The 19141-nt window shown below is 37.7% G+C and overlaps 1 protein-coding gene across 3 annotated transcripts in view; it reads right to left on the reverse strand.

Moving 5' to 3' along the window:
* Window positions 1–19141, reverse strand: part of AGTPBP1 (ATP/GTP binding carboxypeptidase 1) — a 199112-nt gene that overhangs the window by 141981 nt on the left and 37990 nt on the right. For 2 of the 3 annotated variants that reach the window (XM_010808145.4, XM_002689815.7), the window contains exons 3-4: window positions 15824–15948; window positions 8936–9003 (exon numbers count right to left, since the gene is read on the reverse strand). In XM_010808145.4, the coding sequence (XP_010806447.2) occupies window positions 8936–9003; window positions 15824–15948 (193 nt within the window). Of the gene's footprint in view, window positions 1–8935; window positions 9004–15823; window positions 15949–19141 lie in introns of those variants that run through there. The other variant, XM_059889503.1, reaches the window with a different exon arrangement.

The following is a 19141-nucleotide window of genomic DNA, read 5'->3' on the forward strand; positions in this document are numbered from 1 at the left end:
GTCATTGGTTAGGTAACCACCTATCAATTTGACATTTAAATATTTAAAATCTTTTGCTATTAAAAAATTGTAACCAAAACCAAGTACATACATTTCCAGGGAAGCAAGTACAACTGTACATGGGAAATTCCTGGAATTTCTGGGTCAATGATATGGACATTTATTTTGATAGGTATTATTAACTTGCTCTTAGTGGAGCAATTTACACTCCTACCAGTAAAGTTGAAGAGTAATTATTAATATTTTCCAAAGTCTTGACAAACAATCTAATAAGAAAAAATGTTTAAATACTGTACTATGGTTATATTTCTCTTACTAAAAGCAATGTTTGGATAAAGAAAAATAGACAACAGAATTGTGGCCTATTCAAGAAACTGCCTGATCTCAGAATAGAAGGATTTTACAGTGTTTATTTAGACAAATTTCAGAATTGCAATGTATCAGTGACTAGAATGGGACTCTTGTTCTAACTCCTTCCAAAAAGGAACAAATATTGTCTCTGCTTCACCATTTAAGGGCAGAAACTAATGGGTCCAAAAAATCAAATCCAGAACAGAAAGAGGACCACACATTAAGCAGAGACCCTTCTCTTAGCACTGAGGGTATTATTAACGACCACTGACTCACTGGTGATGAAGTTGGAAGAATGAGAGACAAACATTTGTTAAAGAAAAGAACGGATTGTTACAGAAGCAATATTGCTATGTTTATCTTCTTCCTGGGTACACAGCCAAACCACATTTTCCAGCTCTTTTGTAATTAGTTTTGGGACACGTGATTGAGTTCAAGCCACTGAAACCCGAATGGAAGTTACACTGTTATCTCTAGGCCTTATCCAGATAGGTCTCCCATTTGTAATTCACCACCTCCCATCTCTGCTGACTTCAATAAATTGAGACAGGAGCATACAGAAAAAGTATGGGTAGCAATATACATATCAGACAAAAAACTTTTAAAACAAAGGGTAAAACAAAAGATAAAGAAGGGAATTACATAATAATAAAAGGACCAAAACAAAAAGAGGATATTAAATTCATTAACATATATGCACTCAATATACAGCACCCACAAATATAAAGCAAATACTAACAGACACAAAAGAAGAAACTGACAATAATACTTAAGAGTAGGGGACTTTAACACGCCACTTTAACACAATAAGGTATTGAGAGAGTCGACTCCAATAAAGAGTCAGTTCCTAGGTAGGTTGATGAGAAGTTGGGGGGGTGGGTCCCAGGAAAAAGAGGTCTGGAATTCTCAAGGAGGAGGAAAGGACTTTTTTCCTCTACATGCCTTAGTCTTAGTCACATAAACTTTTTTATTTCTTTCTTTAAGCCCAGGACTGATGATTACACAACAAACAACTCAGTTCAAACTCTGTACTAAGGATTATATAACAACAAGGTATCCTGCGTGAGGACAATTTCCCCTTCTTGAAAGTGAAAGTGAAGTCCTGTCCAACTCTGTGACCCCGTAGAGTGTAGCCTACCAGGCTCCTCTGTCCATGGGATTATCCAAGCAAGAATACTGGAATGGATTGCCATTTCCTTCTCCAGGGGATCTTCCCGACCCAGGGATTGAACCCAGGTCTCCCACATTATAGGCAGATGTTTTACTATCTGAGCTACCAGGGAAGTTTTCCTTCTTGAAAACCTGTCTAATCCTGTTCTTAGAATGTATATCATGGGAGTGGGTCTGGTAGGATCTTTCTATTGTTAACTTCTAATCCTGTTATTCTAAAATGTAAATTGTGGGAGTGGATCTGGTAAAATTTTTACAACCTTGAGACATTCTTTGAATTACTGTAATAGCTAAATTAAAAAGTATATAATGCCCTCACTAAAGACTAGCCAGGGGGGCACTCTCCATCCCCCTTCTGATGTCTATGTTAGAAGCGTTCTCTGTCACTTTTCATACTTTAATAAAACCCTGCTACACAAAAGCTCTTGAGTGATCAAGCCTGATCCCTGGTCCTGAAGCCAAAACTTCTTCAGAGATCAAAAATCCGATACCGTTCACCATAAACTATCAGTATCCTTACTGTATATATTTTCATGTGCCTTTTAATTTTTTGAGACTTGCTGTGTGGCCTAATATGTGATCTGTTCTGGAGAAGTTTCCATGTGCACTTGAAAAGATTATGTATTCTGCTGTTTTAGCATGTAATGTCCTGTTCACTTCAGTCACTCAGTCGTGTCCAAATCTTTAAACCCCATGGACTGCAGCACGCCAGGCCTCCCTGTCCATTACCAAATCCCAGAGTTTACTCAAACTCATGTCCATTGAGTCGGTGATGCCATCCAACCATCTCTTCCTCTGTCATCCCCTTCTCCTCCTACCTTCAATCTTTCCCATCATCAGAGTCTTTTCCAATGAGTCAGCTCTTCGCATCAGGTGGCCAAAGTACTGGAGTTTCAATTTTAACATCAGTCCTCCCAGTGAATATTCAGGACTGATTTCCTTTAGGATTGACTGGTTGGATCTCCTTGCATCTAAGGGACTCTCAACAGTCTTCTCCAACACCACTGTTCAAAGGTATCAATTCTTCTGCACTCAGCTTTCTTTAGAGTCCAATTTTCACATCCATACATGACTACTGGAAAAACCATAGCCTTGAATAGATGACCCTTTGTTGGCTAAGTAAACTCTCTGCTTTTTATTGACTAAGCCAAAGCCGTTGACTGCGTGGTTCACAATAAACTGTGGAAAATTCTGAAAGAGATGGGAATGCCACAACACCTGATGTGCCTCATGAGAAACCTATATGCAGGTCACGAGACAACAGTTAGAACTGGACGTGGAACAACAGGTTGGTTCCAAATACGAAAAGGAGTACGTCAGGCTGCATATTGTCACCCTGCTTATTTAACTTATATACAGAGTACATCATGAGAAATGCTGGGCTGGAAGAAGCACAAGCTGGAATCAAGATTGCCGGGAAAAATATCAATAACCTCAGATATGCAGATGACACTTTCTTACGGCAGAAAGTGAAGAGGAACTAAAAAGCCTCTTGATGAAAGTGAAAGAGGAGAGTGAAAAAGTTGGCTTAAAGCTCAACATTCAGGAAACTAAGATCATGGCATCAAGTCCCATCACTTCATGGCAAATAGATGAGGAAACAGTGGCTGACTTTATTTTTGGGGGCTCAAAAATCACTGCAGATGGTGACTGCAGCCATGAAATTAAGAAACGCTTACTCCTTAGAAGGAAAGTTACTATCAACCTAGACAGCATATTAAAAACCAAGTACATTATCAACAAAGGTCTGTCTAGTCAATGCTGTGGTTTTCCAGTGATCACGTATGGACGTGAGAGTTGGACTATACAGAAAGCTAAGCACAAAAGAATTCATGCTTTTGAACTGTGGTGTTGGAGAAGACTCTTGAGAGTCCCTTGGACTGCAAGGAGATCCAACCAGAACATCCTAAAGGAGATCAGTCCTGAGTGTTCATTGGAAGGACTGAGGTTAAAGCTGAAACTCCAATACTTTGGCCACCTGATGTGAAGAGCTAACTCATCTGAAAAGACCCTGATGTCGGGAAAGACTGAAGGCGGGAGGGGAAGGGGACAACAGAGGATGAGATCATTGGATGGCATCACTGACTCAAAGGACATAAGTTCGGGTGAACTCCAAGAGTTGTGATGGACAGGGAGACCTGGCATGCTGCAGTTCATAGGGTCTCAAAGAGTCAGACATGACTGAGCAACTGTACTGAACTGAATACACGGTCCTTTGTTGGCTAAGTAAAGTCTCTGCTTTATAATATGCTGTCTAAGTTGGTCATAACTTTCCTTCCAAGGAGTTCAGTTCAGTTCAGTTGCTTAGTCATGTCTGACTCTTTGCGACCCCATGAATTGCAGTACACCAGACCTCCCTGTCCATCAACAACTCCCAGAGTTCACTCAGACTCACGTCTGTCGAGTCAGTGATGCCATCCAGCCATCTCATCCTCTGTCATCCCCTTCTCCTCCTGCCCTCAATCCCTCCCAGTATCAGAGTCTTTTCCAATGAGTCAACTCTTCGCATGAGGTGGCCGAAGTACTGGACTTTCAGCTTTAGCATCATTCATTCCAAAGAAATCTCAGGGCTGATCTCCTTCAGAATGGACGGGTTGGATCTCCTTGCAGTCCAAGGGACTCTCAAGAGTCTTCTCCAACACCACAGTTCAAAAGCATCAATTCTTCGGTGCTCAGCCTTCTTCACAGTCCAACTCTCACATTCATACATGACCACTGGAAAAACCACAGCCTTGACTAGATGGACCTTTGTTGGCAAGGTAATATCTGCTTTTCAATATGCTATCTAGGTTGGTCATAACTTTTCTTCCAAGGAGTAAGTGTCTTTTAATTTCATGGCTGCAGTCACCATCTGCAGTGATTTTGGAGCCCAAAAAATAAAGTCTGACGCTGTTTCCACTGTTTCCCCATTGATTTGCCATGAAGTGATGGGACCACATGCCATGATCTTCGTTTTCTGAATCTTGAGCTTTAAGCCAACTTTTTCACTCTCCACTTTCACTTTCATCAAGAGGCTCTTTAGTTCCTCTTCACTTTCTGCCATAAGGGTGGTGTCACCTGCATATCTGAGGTTATTGATATTCCTCCCGGCAATCTTGACTCCAGCTTGTGCTTCTTCCAGCCCAGGGTTTCTCATGATGTACTCTGCATATAAGTTAAATAAGCAGGATGACAATATACAGCCTTGACGTACTCCTTTTCCTCTTTGGAACCAGTCTGTTGTTCCATGTCCAGTTCTAACTGTTGCTTCCTGACCTGCATATAGGTTTCTCAAGAGGCAACTCAGGTGGTCTGGGATTCCCATCTCTTTCAGAATTTTCCACAGTTTATTGTGATCCACACAGTCAAAGGCTTTGGCATAGTCAATAAAACAGAAACAGATGTTTTTCTGGAACTCTCTTGCTTTTTCGATGATCCAGCGGATGTTGGCAATTTGATCTCTGGTTCCTCTGTCCTTCTAAAACCAGCTTGAACATCTGGAAGTTCACGATTCACGTATTGCTGAAGCCTGGCTTGGAGAATTTTGAGCATTACTTCACTAGTGTCTGAGATGAGTGCAATTGTGCGGTAGTTTGAGCATTCTTTGCATTGCCTTAGTAAGCATCTTTTAATTTCATGATTGCAGTCACCATCTGCAGTGATTTTGGAGCCCCAAAAAATAAAGTCTGTCACTGTTTCCACTGTTTCTCCATCTATTTGCCATGAAGTGATGGGACTGGATGCCATGATCTTAGTTTTCTGAATGCTGACTTTTAGGCCAACTTTTTCACTCTCCTCTATCACTTTCATCAAGAGGCTCTTTAGTTCTTCTTCACTTTCTGCCATAAGGGTGGTGTCATCTGCATTCCTGAGGTTATTGATATTTCTCCCAGCAATCTTGATTCCAGCTTGTGCTTCATTCAGTCCAGCATTTCCCATGATATACTCTGCATATAAGTTAAATAAGCAGGGTGAAAATATAGAGCCTTGACATACTCTTTCCCTATTTGGAACAAGTATGTTGGTCCATGTCCAGTTCTAACTGTTGCTTCCTGACCTGCATACAGATTTCTCAAGAGGCAGGTCAGGTGTTCTGGTATTCCCATCTCTTGAAGAATTTTCCACAGTTTGTGGTGATCCACACAGTCAAAGGCTTTGGTATAGTCAATAAAGCAGAAGTAGATGTTCTTCTGGAACTCCCTTGCTTTTTTGATAATCCGATGGATCATGGCAATTTGATCTCTGTTCCTCTACCTTTTCTAAAACCAGCTTGAACATCTGGAAGTTCACGGTTCATGTACTGCTGAGGCCTGGCTTGGAGAATTTTGAGCATTACTTTACTAGCGTGAGATGAGTGCAGTTGTGTGGTAGTTTGAGCATTCTTTGGCACTGCCTTTCTTTGGGATTGGAATGAAAATTGACCTTTTCCTGTCCTGTAGCCACTGCTGAGTTTTCCAAATTTGCTGGCATATTGAGTGCGGCACTTTCACAGCATCATCTTTTAGGATTTGAAATAGCTCAACTAGAATTCCATCACTTCCACTAGCTTTGTTCGTAATGATGCTTCCTGAGGCCCACTTGATTTTGCATTCCTAAGTGAGTGATCATACCATCGTGATTATCAGGGTCATGAAGATCTTTTTTCTACAGTTCTTCTGTGTATTCTTGCCACCTCTTCTTAATATCTTCTGCTTCTGTTAGGTCCATACCATTTTTGTCCTTTATTGAGCCCATCTTTGCATGAAATATTCCCTTGGTATCTCTAATTTTCTTGAAGAGATCTCTAGTCTTTCCTATTCTATTGTTTTCCTCTATTCCTTTGCATTGATCACTGAGGAAAGCTTTTTTATCTCTCCTTGCTCTTCTTTGGAACTCTTCAAATGGGTATATCTTTCCTTTTCTCCTTTGCTTTTCGCTTCTCTTCTTTTCTCAGCTATTTGTATGGCCTCCTCAGACAGCCATTTTGCTTTTTTGCATTTCTTTTTCTTGAGGTTGGTCTTGATCCCTGTCTCCTGTACAATGTCATGAATCTCCATCCATAGTTCATCAGGCACTCTGTGTATCAGATCTAATCCCCTGAATCTATTTCTCACTTTCACTGTATAATTTTAAGGGATTTGAATTAGGGCATACCTAAAGGGTCTAGTCAGTGGGTGTTAAAGTCTCCTACTGTTAAGCATTATTGTCTACTTCTTTCGTGTCCGTTAGTATTTGCTTTATATTTTTAGGTGCTTATATTGAATGCGTATATGTTAATGAATTTAATATCCTCTTTTTGTATTCATCCTATTATTATTATATAACGTCCTTCTTTGTCTTTTGTTTTACACTTTTTTTAAAAAGGGTTTTTTGGTCTGATATATGTATTATTACCCATGCTTTTTTCTGTTTGTTCATGTCTCAATTTATTGAGGTCAACAGAGACGGGAGGTGGTGAATTACAAATGGGAGATATAAGGATAATTATTATGGTTTCCCAAGTGACACCAGCGGCAAAGAACCCACTGCCAATGCAGGAGACATAAGAGACAGAGCTTCAATCCCTGGGTTGGGGAAGATCCCCTAGAGAAGAAAACGGCAACCCACTCCAGTATTCTTGTGTGGCGAACCCCATGGACAAAGTAACCTGGAGAGGTACGGTCAATGGGGTTGCAAAGAGTCAGACATGACTGAAGCGACTTCGCACACACACACATGCAAGGACAATTATTATATAAATGTGAATCAAAACACCGGGGTTCGACCGCACACCTGTCAGAATGGCTATCATCAAAAGAACACAAAAAACAATTTTCCAAAGTATGTGGAAGAAAAAACCTTTGTACACTGCTGGTAGGAATGTATGTTGGTGCAGCCAGTGTGGAAAATAGTATGAATGTTTCTCGAAACTAAAAACAGAACAAGTGTATGATTCAGCAATTGACTTCTAAGCATGTATCCAAAAAAATAAAAGCAACAAAAACATTTATTTGAAGAGATTTATGAACCCCAATGTTCATAGCAGTACTATTTATAATAGCCAAACTATGGAAGCAACCCAAGTATCCACCAACAGCCAAACAATATTACTCAGCCATAAAAAAAATAATGAAATTCTACCATTTGCAGTAATGTGGATGAACCTAGAGAATTTTATGCTTAGTGAAATAAATCAGAGAGAAAAACAAATAGTATATGCTATCACTTATATGTGGACTCTAAAAAATAATACAAACAAATGGATAAAGCAAAACTGAAACAGTCTCACAGATACAGAAAACAAACTAGTGGTTACCGATGGGGAAAATGGCATGTTAGGGGTATAGAATTAAGACTCACAAACTATTATGTAAAAAATACAGGCAACAAGAATATATCGTACAGCACAGGGAATTTATAGTCATTATCTTATAATAATTTTAATGGAGTATAAACTGCAAAAATATTGAATCACTATGCTGTACATCTAAAACTATAAAAAATATAATATTGTAAATTAATTACACTTTAACAACAACAACAAAAAAAAACAGGAATTCCCTGGTGGTCCAGTGGTTAGGACTCTGTGCTTTCACTGCCAAGGGCACAGGTTCAATCCCTAGTCAGGGAAATAAGACCCTGTGGGCCACATGGTGTGGTGCATCCACAACACAGACACAACACACACACACTTTGGCCACCTGATGTGAAGAGGTGACGCACTGGAAGACACTGATGCTGGGAAAGACGGGTCAGGAGAAGGGGCGACAGAGGATGAGACGGTTGGTGGCCTCATCGATTCAATGGACATGAGTTTGAGTGAACGCTGGGAGACAGTGAAGGACAGGGAAGCCTGGTGTGCTGCAGTCCATGGGGTCTCAGAGTCGGACATGACTGAGCAACTGAACAACAACAACACATGAACTCACTCCTTGATCTTTCCCCCCCAAGTTCTAATGAGATATAATTTGACATATAACATTGTTTAAGTCTAAGGTATACAATGTACTTAATCCTTATTCTTAACATTGCACTGAATAAAATATAAAACTGTGATTCTGAGCATGTCCTGCTGATCCACCACAAACTTTTATACTAGCACAGAAATGTAATTAATATCAACAGTTATGCAACCAATGTATGAAGTACACTTAATCATGAATATATAGCAACTAACATAATAAGTGAGAATTTCCAATTTCAATCTTTTAAGCTAAAGGTTTATTTCCAATTAGTGTTTTATTTTTAATGTTAAGGTTTAAAATAGGGTTATCATTATAACCATAGGGAAATAAAGTTAGAGATTTACCTAATATATATCAGAATGCTTATATCCCCATTGTGAATAATCTAAAAAATAAAACAAACTCCCATTCACTGGCTCTTCCACTAGGATAAAAATTCTGTACTTCAATTTTTTTCCCTCAGTACTAGTTGGTATTAACAGCTACATAATTAAAGCATATCAGTGACCAACCTCTAATGTTGACAGCAGAACCTCCATTCCTGTAGAACCTTTGGCTGTCATTTCTCTCCTTGTTTTTTCTGAAAAGTAGGAGGAAAAAAAAGCTTTCTTCTAAAACATGAAAGAAAAAAAAAACTGCATAAAGATTTATCATATAGTTAACATATAATAAGATTCAGTTCAGTTCAGTTCAGTCACTCAGTCGTGTCCGACTCTTTGCGAACCCATGAATTGCAGCACACGAGGCCTCCCTGTCCATCACCAACTCCCAGAGTTCACTCAAATTCACGTCCATCGAGTCGGTGATGCCATCCAGCCATCTCATCCTCTGGCGACCCTTCTCCTCCTGCCCCCAATCCCTCCCAACATCAGAGTCTTTTCCAATGAGTCAACTCTTCGTATGAGGTGGCCAAAGGACTGGAGTTTCAGCTTTAGCATCATTCCTTCCAAAGAACACTCAGGACTGATCTTTGGAAAGAACTGGTTAGATAATATATAAAACATATAATCAGTATTCCCACTGGCCCAGTAAACACTCTAAATTGGTTCTTAAATGTTCCTTCCACTGATGTTGCTAGCTCTACTCTGTGTGCACTTCTGGATTTCAGTTTACAAGACCTTCCCTGCATTTCATCACAGCTTCTGTCATGGACTAAGTGAATCCTTGTCAATACATCTAAAATCTTAAGATCATTATAATAAGACAGGTACCAGAACCAGAGGTGAAGTAGGAACAATAAAGGCAAGCCTCTTTATTATCTTTATGACAAAAAACAGAAAACATTTAATCAAAATTCATGAAAACAGAAGCCTACCACCATTTTGAAGTGGTTTCATTAATACTATTTTTAAATTCTGACTTCAATTAAAAAAAAAACCACTATAAATCAATTGTACCTCAATAAAAAAGTTTCTTTTTTTTTTAAATTTGAAGCACATAGAAATAAGACTAAGGAAGAACAATTCATGACTCAGATGATCCCTTTCATCACAATCAATAGAAAAAAATCACTATAAATTATTTCTATTGTTTAAAGATTTCTAAATTTCTCCACAATTCTTTTCCTTTAATTAAAAAAGGGGGAAAGGGAGCTTAGAGGCCAATATTTAGGAAAAGAGATAAACTTTAAATGTATTTATATATATTTTAAATAAATTTTAAAGGTTACACTCTATGTAGAGTTAAAATAACACTGATTATCCTCCTCATGTGTACAATATATCCTTGTAGCCTAGCTTACATCAAATACTTTGTACCTCTCATTCCCCACCATTATACTGCACCTCCCTCCCCACTAATAATCACTAGTTTGTTCTCTATATCTGTGTATTTGCTTCTTTGTTATATTCCCATTTGTTACACTTTTCAGGTTCCACATTTAAGTGATATCATACAGTACTTGTCTTTCTCTGCCGGACTTCTTTCTCTTAGAATACTGCCACCAAGTCCACCCGTGTTGTGCAAATGGCAAATATTGTTCTTTTTATGGCTGAGTAGTATTTTATTTTCAACGTGTGTGTGTGTGTGTGTGTGTGTGTGTGTGTGTATCATATCTTCTCATCCATTCATCTGTTGATAGTTAAGTTACTTCCATATATTGGCAACTGTAAATAATGCTGATATGAATACTGGGGTGTAAACATATATCTTCAAAAATTAGTATTTGGGGGTTTTTTGGAATATATTCAGGAGTGGAATTTCTGGATCAAATGGTAGTCCTATTGTTAGTTTTTTGAGAAACCTCCACACTGTTTTTCACAGTGGTTGTACCAATTTACATTCCTACCAACAGTGTACAAGGGTTTTTTGTACCACTTCCTCACCAACATTTGTTATTTGTGTTCCTTTTATTGACAGCCATTCTGACAGGTGTGAGGTGATATCCCATCGGGGTTTTTATTTGCATTTCCCTGATGGTTGGTGACATTGTACATTTCTAAAAATGTGCCTATATTTCCTAGATTGTCCATTTTATTGCTATATAGTTGTTCACAGTAGTCTCTTGTGATCATTTGTATTTCTGTGGTATCAGCTATAATGTCTTTTTCATTTCTGATTTTATCATTTTGAGCATGATAAAATGCTCTTTTTTTATGTATCTGGCTATAGGCTTATCAATTTTATCTTTTCAAAAAACCAGCTCTTAGTTTCACTGACTTTTCTATTTTTTTTGGTCTCTATATCATTTATTTCTGCTCTGATCTTTATGATTTCTTTATTTCTACTAACTCTGGGGGTTTTTTGTTCTTTTTTCCCCCCTACTTCCCTTAGGTGTAAGGCTAGGTTGTTTATTTGAGATTTTTGCTTCCTGAGGTCAGCTTGTATCACCATAAACTTGCCTGTGAGAACTGCTTTTACTGCATCCTATGGATTTCAGATTATTATTTTCATTTTACTTGTTTCCAGGTATTTTATGATTTTCTTTGATTTCTTCAATGATCCATTTCTTGTTTAGTAACACTTGTTTAGCTTCCACAAATTTGCGCTTTGCAGTTTTTTTCCTTATAGTTGCTTTCCAGGCTCATGGTTTTGTGGTTAGAAAAGCACTTGATATGACTTCAATTTTCTTAAATTTCCCCAGGCTTATTTTGTGGCCTAGCATGCTATCTATCCTGGAGAATGTTTCATATGCACTTGAAAAGAATGTGTACTTTGCTGCTTTCAGAGGGAATGTTTTATTTATATATATATAGCTTATTTGGTTTAATGTGTCATTTAAGGCCAGTGTTTCCTTGCTAACTTTCTGTCTGGATGATACGTCCATTGATGTAAGTGGGGTGGGGTGTTAAAGCCCCCTACTTCTATTGTATTACTGTCCAGTTCTCCCTTTGTGCCTATTCTCCCTTTATACCTTTAATATTTGCTACACGTATATAGGTGCTCCTACATTAGGTGCATATTTATTTACAATTGAATTGACCCCTTGATCATCATGTTAAGTCCTTTTCTGTCTTTAAAGTCTACTTTGTCTGATTTATTTTTTTTGTTTATTTGTCTGATTTATTTTATTTTGTCTGATACAAATATTGCTACCCCAGCTTTCTTTTGATTTCCATTTGCATGTAACACTTTTTCCTGCAGAAGAAATGTTTAAAGCTAGCAGAGGCTTAATTCATGAGGCTTAACGAAAGAAGTTGCCTCTGTAACATAAAAGTTCAAAGTAAAGCAGCAAGTGCTGATGTAGCAGCTGCAGTGAGTTGGCTACATGAAACAACTGACTTTCAACATAAACAAAATATACTTATAGAGGAGGAAGAAGCTATCCAGGGCTTTTCATACCTAGGGAGGAAAAGTCAATGCCTGACTTTAAAGCTTCTCTTATTAGAAACTAATGCCATCTTGTGACTTGAAGATGAAACCAATGTTCATTTACAATTCCCAAAACCCTAGGGCCCTTAAGAATTAAGCTCAATCTACTCTGCCTGTACTCTATCAATGGAACAATGATGCCTGAATGAGAGTACATGGTCTCCAGCAAGGTTTACTATTTTAAAGCCCACTGTTGAGACTTACTACTCAAAAAAAAAAAAGATTTTTTTCAAAATGGGACTGCTCATTGACAATGCACCTTCTCACTCCAGAGGTCTGATGAAGATATACAAGATTAGTGTTGTTTTCATGCCTGCTAACACAACATCCACTCTACAATCCATGGATCAAGGAATAATTTTGCCTTTCAAGTCTTCCTATTTAAGAAATACATTTCATAAGGCTGTAGCTGTCATAGGTAGTGATTCCTCTGATGGATCTAGGCCAAGTTAATTAAAAACCTTCTAGAAAGAGTTCACCATTCTAGATGCCATTAAGAACATCTGTGATTCATTAGAAGAGGTCAAAACATCAGCATACACAGAAGTTTGGAAGAAGTTGATTTCAACCTTCATGGATGACTTTGAGGAGTTCAAGACTTCAGAGGAGGAAGTAACTGCAGATGTGGTAGAAATAGCAAGAGAACTAGAATTAAAAGTGGATCCTGAAGACACGATCTGCAGAACTGCTGCATTCTCATGATAAAATGTTAACAGATGAGGAGCTGTTCTTAGAGATAAGCAAAGAAAGTGGTTTCTTGAGATGGAATCTATTCCTGGTGAAGACTGAAGTGGCAACAAAGGATTTAGAATACTAGGAAAACTTAGTTGATAAAGCAGCAGATTGAGATAAAATCCAATTTTAAAAGAAGTTCTGCTGTGGGTAAAATGCTATCAAACAGCACTGCATGCAACAGTGAAAAAATGTGAAAGAGTGTGTGTAGCTGATTTCACTGTCTTATTTTAAGAAACTGCTACAACCATACCAGCCTTCAACAACTACTACCTTGATCAATCAGCAGCCTATTATAAATACAGAGGCAAGACACTCTAAGAGCAAAAAGGTTATGACTCACTGAGGGCTTACATTTTTCAGCAATAAAGTATTTCTAATTAAAGTATGTACATTTTTTACACATATGTTATTGCACACTTCACAGACTAAAGCACAGTGTAAGCACAACTTTTATATGCACTAGGAAACAAAAACTCCACTTGACTCACCCTACTGCAATGTTTGCTTTATTGCAGTAGCACGAAATCAAACATGCAGCATCTCCGAGGACTCTCTGTACTTACACACATGAGCCATATCATATATCATAAATAATTAATTACTTTTAATAGTTGTATAATGTAGTTATACAGTCCCACAGTTTGGCTATATCAAAATTAATTCAACCATTTTCTCATTGTTGGATATTTCAGGTGATTTCTTGAACTCTGATTTTATATACGCACTGAAACATCTCCAAATTGTCTTTTTATAATATGACTTTTATTTCACTCAGGTTTCTGAGAGTGAAGTGTTAAATAAAACAGCAAGTGCACTTTAAATCTTAATAACATTGCCAGATTCTTTTCTCCAAAGCTTATAATAATCATTACACCACCGACAGTGTATGAGAATACCCTATTTTCCATGCCTTCAACAGTACTGGATATTGTCATTCTCTAATTTCTGCCAAAGTAACTAATGAGAAATAACTTCATTGTTTTCATTAGTAATTCCTGACTTCTAATATATGTTTATCGGCTATTTGTATTTCTTCTTGTTTGAGCCATAAATTCCTAATCATTCTCTCTAAAATGGATAGATGACAGGACAATCTTTCACTACTAATTTATACTATGTCAACTATAAACAGAGTCATTGGATTACATAACCTCAGGGGGCAGTATTCAAGGGCTGGCTCCCCCACTGGTGGGTGGCAGGGTGAGGAAACGGACAGTGTATGGTAGTCGTATGACTAGGTGAATTTTTAGTGATGGTGTTGGAGTAGGGGCTTCTAGAATGTGATGGGAAGAATCTACAGTCATGAGAGCAGTTAAACATAGTATCTATAGGTTTAAAAAAATTGTCTTCTCTTGGTTTTTGCTGAAGTGCTTTGTTTTGTTTTAAGGAGTTATTTGATATGAGAAGACAGTGAATATACTGGGTATATCTATCTTTGCACTAATACAGTGACTATCCTTACACATTTACCTTAGTTGATAAGCACAATATTTACAAAGGCTAGAATCCAGTATAGCAACTTTCTGAATTAAAAGATTTTGCTAGAAACAAATGCAAAGATCTCTCCTAGGTTTGGGGATGCTGTCAAATATTCCTTAAATGGGCTACATAGGAATAAGTTACCAAAATAAAATAAGGGCCTATAACCATGAAGATAGGTTAATAAATACCAGCTTCCTGAACATAGTAAATGCTTGCTGAACATCTTACTTCAATTACCTATACCTCTAGAATAATGCAATAATAAAAACCCAGTAAACTAAAATAACTGTGAATTGTCTGGATCTTAATTTTAACAGAATGCTTTCAATGTGTCACTGTCAAATATTAAGGCAGCTGTTGATTTACCCTTATTTAGAAAAAGAAAAATCAAGGTGTCTTTTTCCTTTTTAAATCAAGCACAGATTTTGGAATCCTAAATTTCTTAAATTTAAAAAAATTTAAGAAAATCTTAAAAATCTTAAATTTTTTTTAGCTCCTATTGAGACAATTACATGGGTTTTTATTGGACCTGTACAAATAATGTTTTACTGATATATTTACTCATATTATAATTAGACTTGATTTACTAATGTTTTATTTGGGATTTTTCAAATTAATGTTCCTTAGTGAAAAGTTAATACTTTTCTTCTCTTATACTCTGTCAAGGTTTGATACCCTATGGTTCAGTGGTGGAAAATCCACCTGCCAAGCAGGAGATGTAGGTTCAATCCCTGGAGAAGGAAAGAGCAACCCACTCCAATATTCTTGCCTGGGAAATCCCATGGAGAGAGGAGACTGGCGGACTACAGTCCATGGGGTTGCAAAGAGTCAGACACAACTTAACAACAACAACAGTAGTACTAGCTTTATAAATTGGATAAATTATGCTTAATTACAGATATCATTTATTGAACACTTTTAACATCATTTTTATATACTTCTCATATAAATTTCATGCTAATTACATGATATTTCTTATCTCTATTTCAGAGTCAGTGCAACTAAGTCTCACAGGTTCAAAACTTCCCTAAGGTCACCCAATCACTGAAAGACAGTGCTTGCATTTCAAAGCAGGGACAATACTAATAACTAATATAATACCTGACATCTTTTTGTCAACATTCTACAAGCACTACTGGAATTAGGTGCTGCCTGAAAAATGGGGAAAGGAGGGCAATCATATATGAGTGAAATCATAATCATTTTTAGAAATAATGCTTTGAAAAACAATTCCGTCCATAGTTATTCAGTTTTCAATTCCTTGAATCTATATAGAAAGTTCGAATTTTACATAAAATCATATATTTCTCATTTTTAGCATCTACTTTTAAGCAATTAAGAAAGCATTTCAAAAACAAGAGATGAAAGCTTACCTTGACTCTGAGCCAGATGAAGAATTTTTGATGTAACATATCTGGCAGTATCTGATTCTGTAGATTCAGTATTGATCTTCTCCAGCTGAGCCAGGAGTCCCACAATTCTAGAGTTATTGGTGAGGCTAAAAAGAATATTACTTTAAATTAGGGCACATTCTACATCAATTGTAAATTCAATACTATGAAGATCAGTTGTTAAAAACAAATCAAAATTCTACCCTTCTAAAAACATTAAGCATTTACACGTCACATATCCTTAATCTGTTTTAGAGCTTAATATTGCAAACATCCAGTTGATTTAAGTGAGAAACATTCTATTTCAAAAAACCACAAAGGTGCATTCAATCCTGCCAGCAATCTTCCATCACATCCTGAAAGTTCACCTTTCCAGTTCCCCACCTCCACCAAGCAGGCTTTTTACACATTCTATGCTCTCCTCAGACTCTAACCATCCCTTCTACCCAACTCCATTTTTCAGTTAGCACCCTGCTTCACAACTATTATAAAGTCAAAGAAGAGAACGCTTATCTTCATACAACCAGCACCTTAAACCTCTCTGATTCTCTTCCCACATTCTTTCTTCCTTATTCTCATTCATTATACATTTGTACCATTTGACAGTACCATTCTAGATACTGTCAACAGAGAACAAAACAAACAAAAATTACTGCCCCTCAGAGTGAACATTCTAATGAGACAAAGAAAATACATAAATAACTATATAAATAGTATTAAGGTGGTTGGAAGCACTATGGAGAAAAGCAGGTTGTGGGGATAAAAGGGGCAAGGAGGCAGATGGCTGCAATTTTGGAGAGCATAGTCAGGAAAAACCTCGAGAGGGCACCATTCAGGGAAAGGCCTGAAAGGAGTAAGATAATGAGCAGTGCAGATACCCACTGAAAGAGCTGTAACAATCATCAAATCACCAAGGCAGGACCATGCCTGCTGTGTTCAATTAAGAACAGCAGCAGACTTAGAGTTGGGGGTGATGCAGAAGACAGCACCATCATTCAGAGCCTTGCAGGCCACTGTACAGATGTTGACTTTTTTCAAGTAAATGAGATGGGAAGTTTTTGAGAAGAGTGATGTGCTCTGACTTGCTTTTAAAAGGCTTTCTTTTGCTGGTATGTTGAGACACAAAGAACAATTCCTCCACTTGTATGCCTAACCCCGGCCCTTCTTGCATTTCTAGTGTATTTGCTCCTTCCAGTTGATCCTCCTCTGATTCATCATTTAGCTCTCCCGTGCAATCGCATCATACCCATTGGCACACAACACGATCTAGGAGCTCCCAGTAATTAGCACCCCACTTCTCAGCTATTCCTTGAAGATGTCTGTACTTGCCCTCCCACATACTGCTCACTTTTTCAAAGTTTAGTTTCTAACACTGTGAGGTCTCCCCAAAACCTCCTGCAGTCACAGCTTTTCTTTTCATACTCACCGCTGTCCAAGTCAGCTCCTCTGTCTACACTTTCCTCTTTGGGCTTTAATGGCTCCACACACACCTGAGTTTCATCCTATGGCCACTTCTTCTAGATCTCCTCTCATGGCTACTCCTCCCACAAATCTCTAGATGTTGAAGACCCCCCAGAGTTCTATACTCAGCCCTCTTCTCCTCACTCTCCCTACTCTACTGCCCCAAGCAATCTCATGCAACCCCACAGCTGCAAAATCAATACACTGCCCAGCTCCTACATTTAATTCCAGCCTCAACCTACTCCTCTTTGATTGTAACTTTCCCAAACTCACATAAACCATCAGTTGCTCAAGACAAAAATCCAGATTCCCTTTCCCACACTCAACTCATTATCAGCTCTATCTCTAAACATCTCAAATCCATCCACTTCTCTCCATATATAATCATTATTTGGAAAACCAAGATCTACTATCATGACCTTGACAGCTTCCCCTACTTAAAAAATTTCATGAAAAAATCAGTGGTGATATTAATAAATATAATTTTTAGAAACTGTGTAATAAAGTGTGTCAATATTCAGATATCTGCATAATTTACACGCAGAGTACATCATGCAAAATGCCAGGCTAGATGAATTACAAGTTTGAATGAAGACTACTGGGAGAAATATCAACAACCTCAGATGTGCAGATGATAGCATTCTAATGGCAGAAAGTGAAGAGGAACTGAAGAGTATCCTGATGAGAGTAAAAGAGGAGAGTGAAAAAGCTGGCTTGAAACTCAACATTCAAAAAACTAAGATCATGGCATCCAGTTCCATTACTTCATGGCAAATAGAAGGGGAAAAAGTAGAAGTGGTGACAGATTTTACTGGGTTCCAAAATCACTGCAGATGGTGACTGCAGCCATGAAATTAAAAGATGCCTGCTCCGTGGAAGGAAAGCTTTGACAAAACTAGATAGTGTATTAAATAGCAAAGACATCACTTTGCCAACAAAGGTCCATATAGTCAAAGCTTCTCATGTACTGACATGAAAGCTGGACCATTAAGAAGGCTGTGCACTAAAGAATTGATGCCTTCAAATTATGCTGCTGGAGAAGGCTCTTGAGAGTCCCTTGGACTGCAAGGAGATCAAAGCAATTAATCCTAAAGGAAATCAACCCTGAACAGTCATTGGAAAGACTGATGCTGAAGCTAAAGCTCCAACACTCTGGCCACCTGATATGAAGAGCCAACTCACTGAAAAAGACCCTGATGCTGGGAAAGACAACGGCAAAAGGAGAAGAGGGCAGCAGAGGATGTCCATTGACCACTGACTCAATGTACATTTGTTTGAGCAAACTCCGGAAGACAGTGAAGGACAGGGAAGCCTGGCATGCTGCAGTCCATGGGGTCACAGAGTCGGACATGACTGAGCACAACAACATATATAATATGTATACTAATATATGACACACTGAACTCAGAAGCAGACAAGAGAATCCAGCTGTCTTCTGTTAAGACAGACATTAAAGAAATGAGCAAACATTTAATAAAACATTCCACTTTCTGGATTTCCCTGGCAGTCCAGTAGTTAAAGACACCAGGATTCCAAGCCTGGGACATGGATTCAATCCCTAGTAGGGAAACTAAGATTCCACATGCTGTGTAGCATGACCAAAAAATTAAAATTAAAAAAATTGGAAAAAAAAAGGATTGTAAATGCCACCTTCTATTTTGACAACTTATTTTAGTAAAAATATTATTACATACAATAATAATAATGTTCTATTATTATAATCTAAAAAATAGATTACTATTTTTTAATGAAATAATTTCTCAATTTTAATTTATCATATGGTAGTATTACTATATTACATATAATTATATTGATATATCATAATATAAATGGCAATAT

Source organism: Bos taurus, chromosome 8 (genome assembly GCF_002263795.3).
Source record: "Bos taurus isolate L1 Dominette 01449 registration number 42190680 breed Hereford chromosome 8, ARS-UCD2.0, whole genome shotgun sequence".
In the NCBI taxonomy this organism is placed as follows: Eukaryota; Metazoa; Chordata; class Mammalia; order Artiodactyla; family Bovidae; genus Bos; species Bos taurus.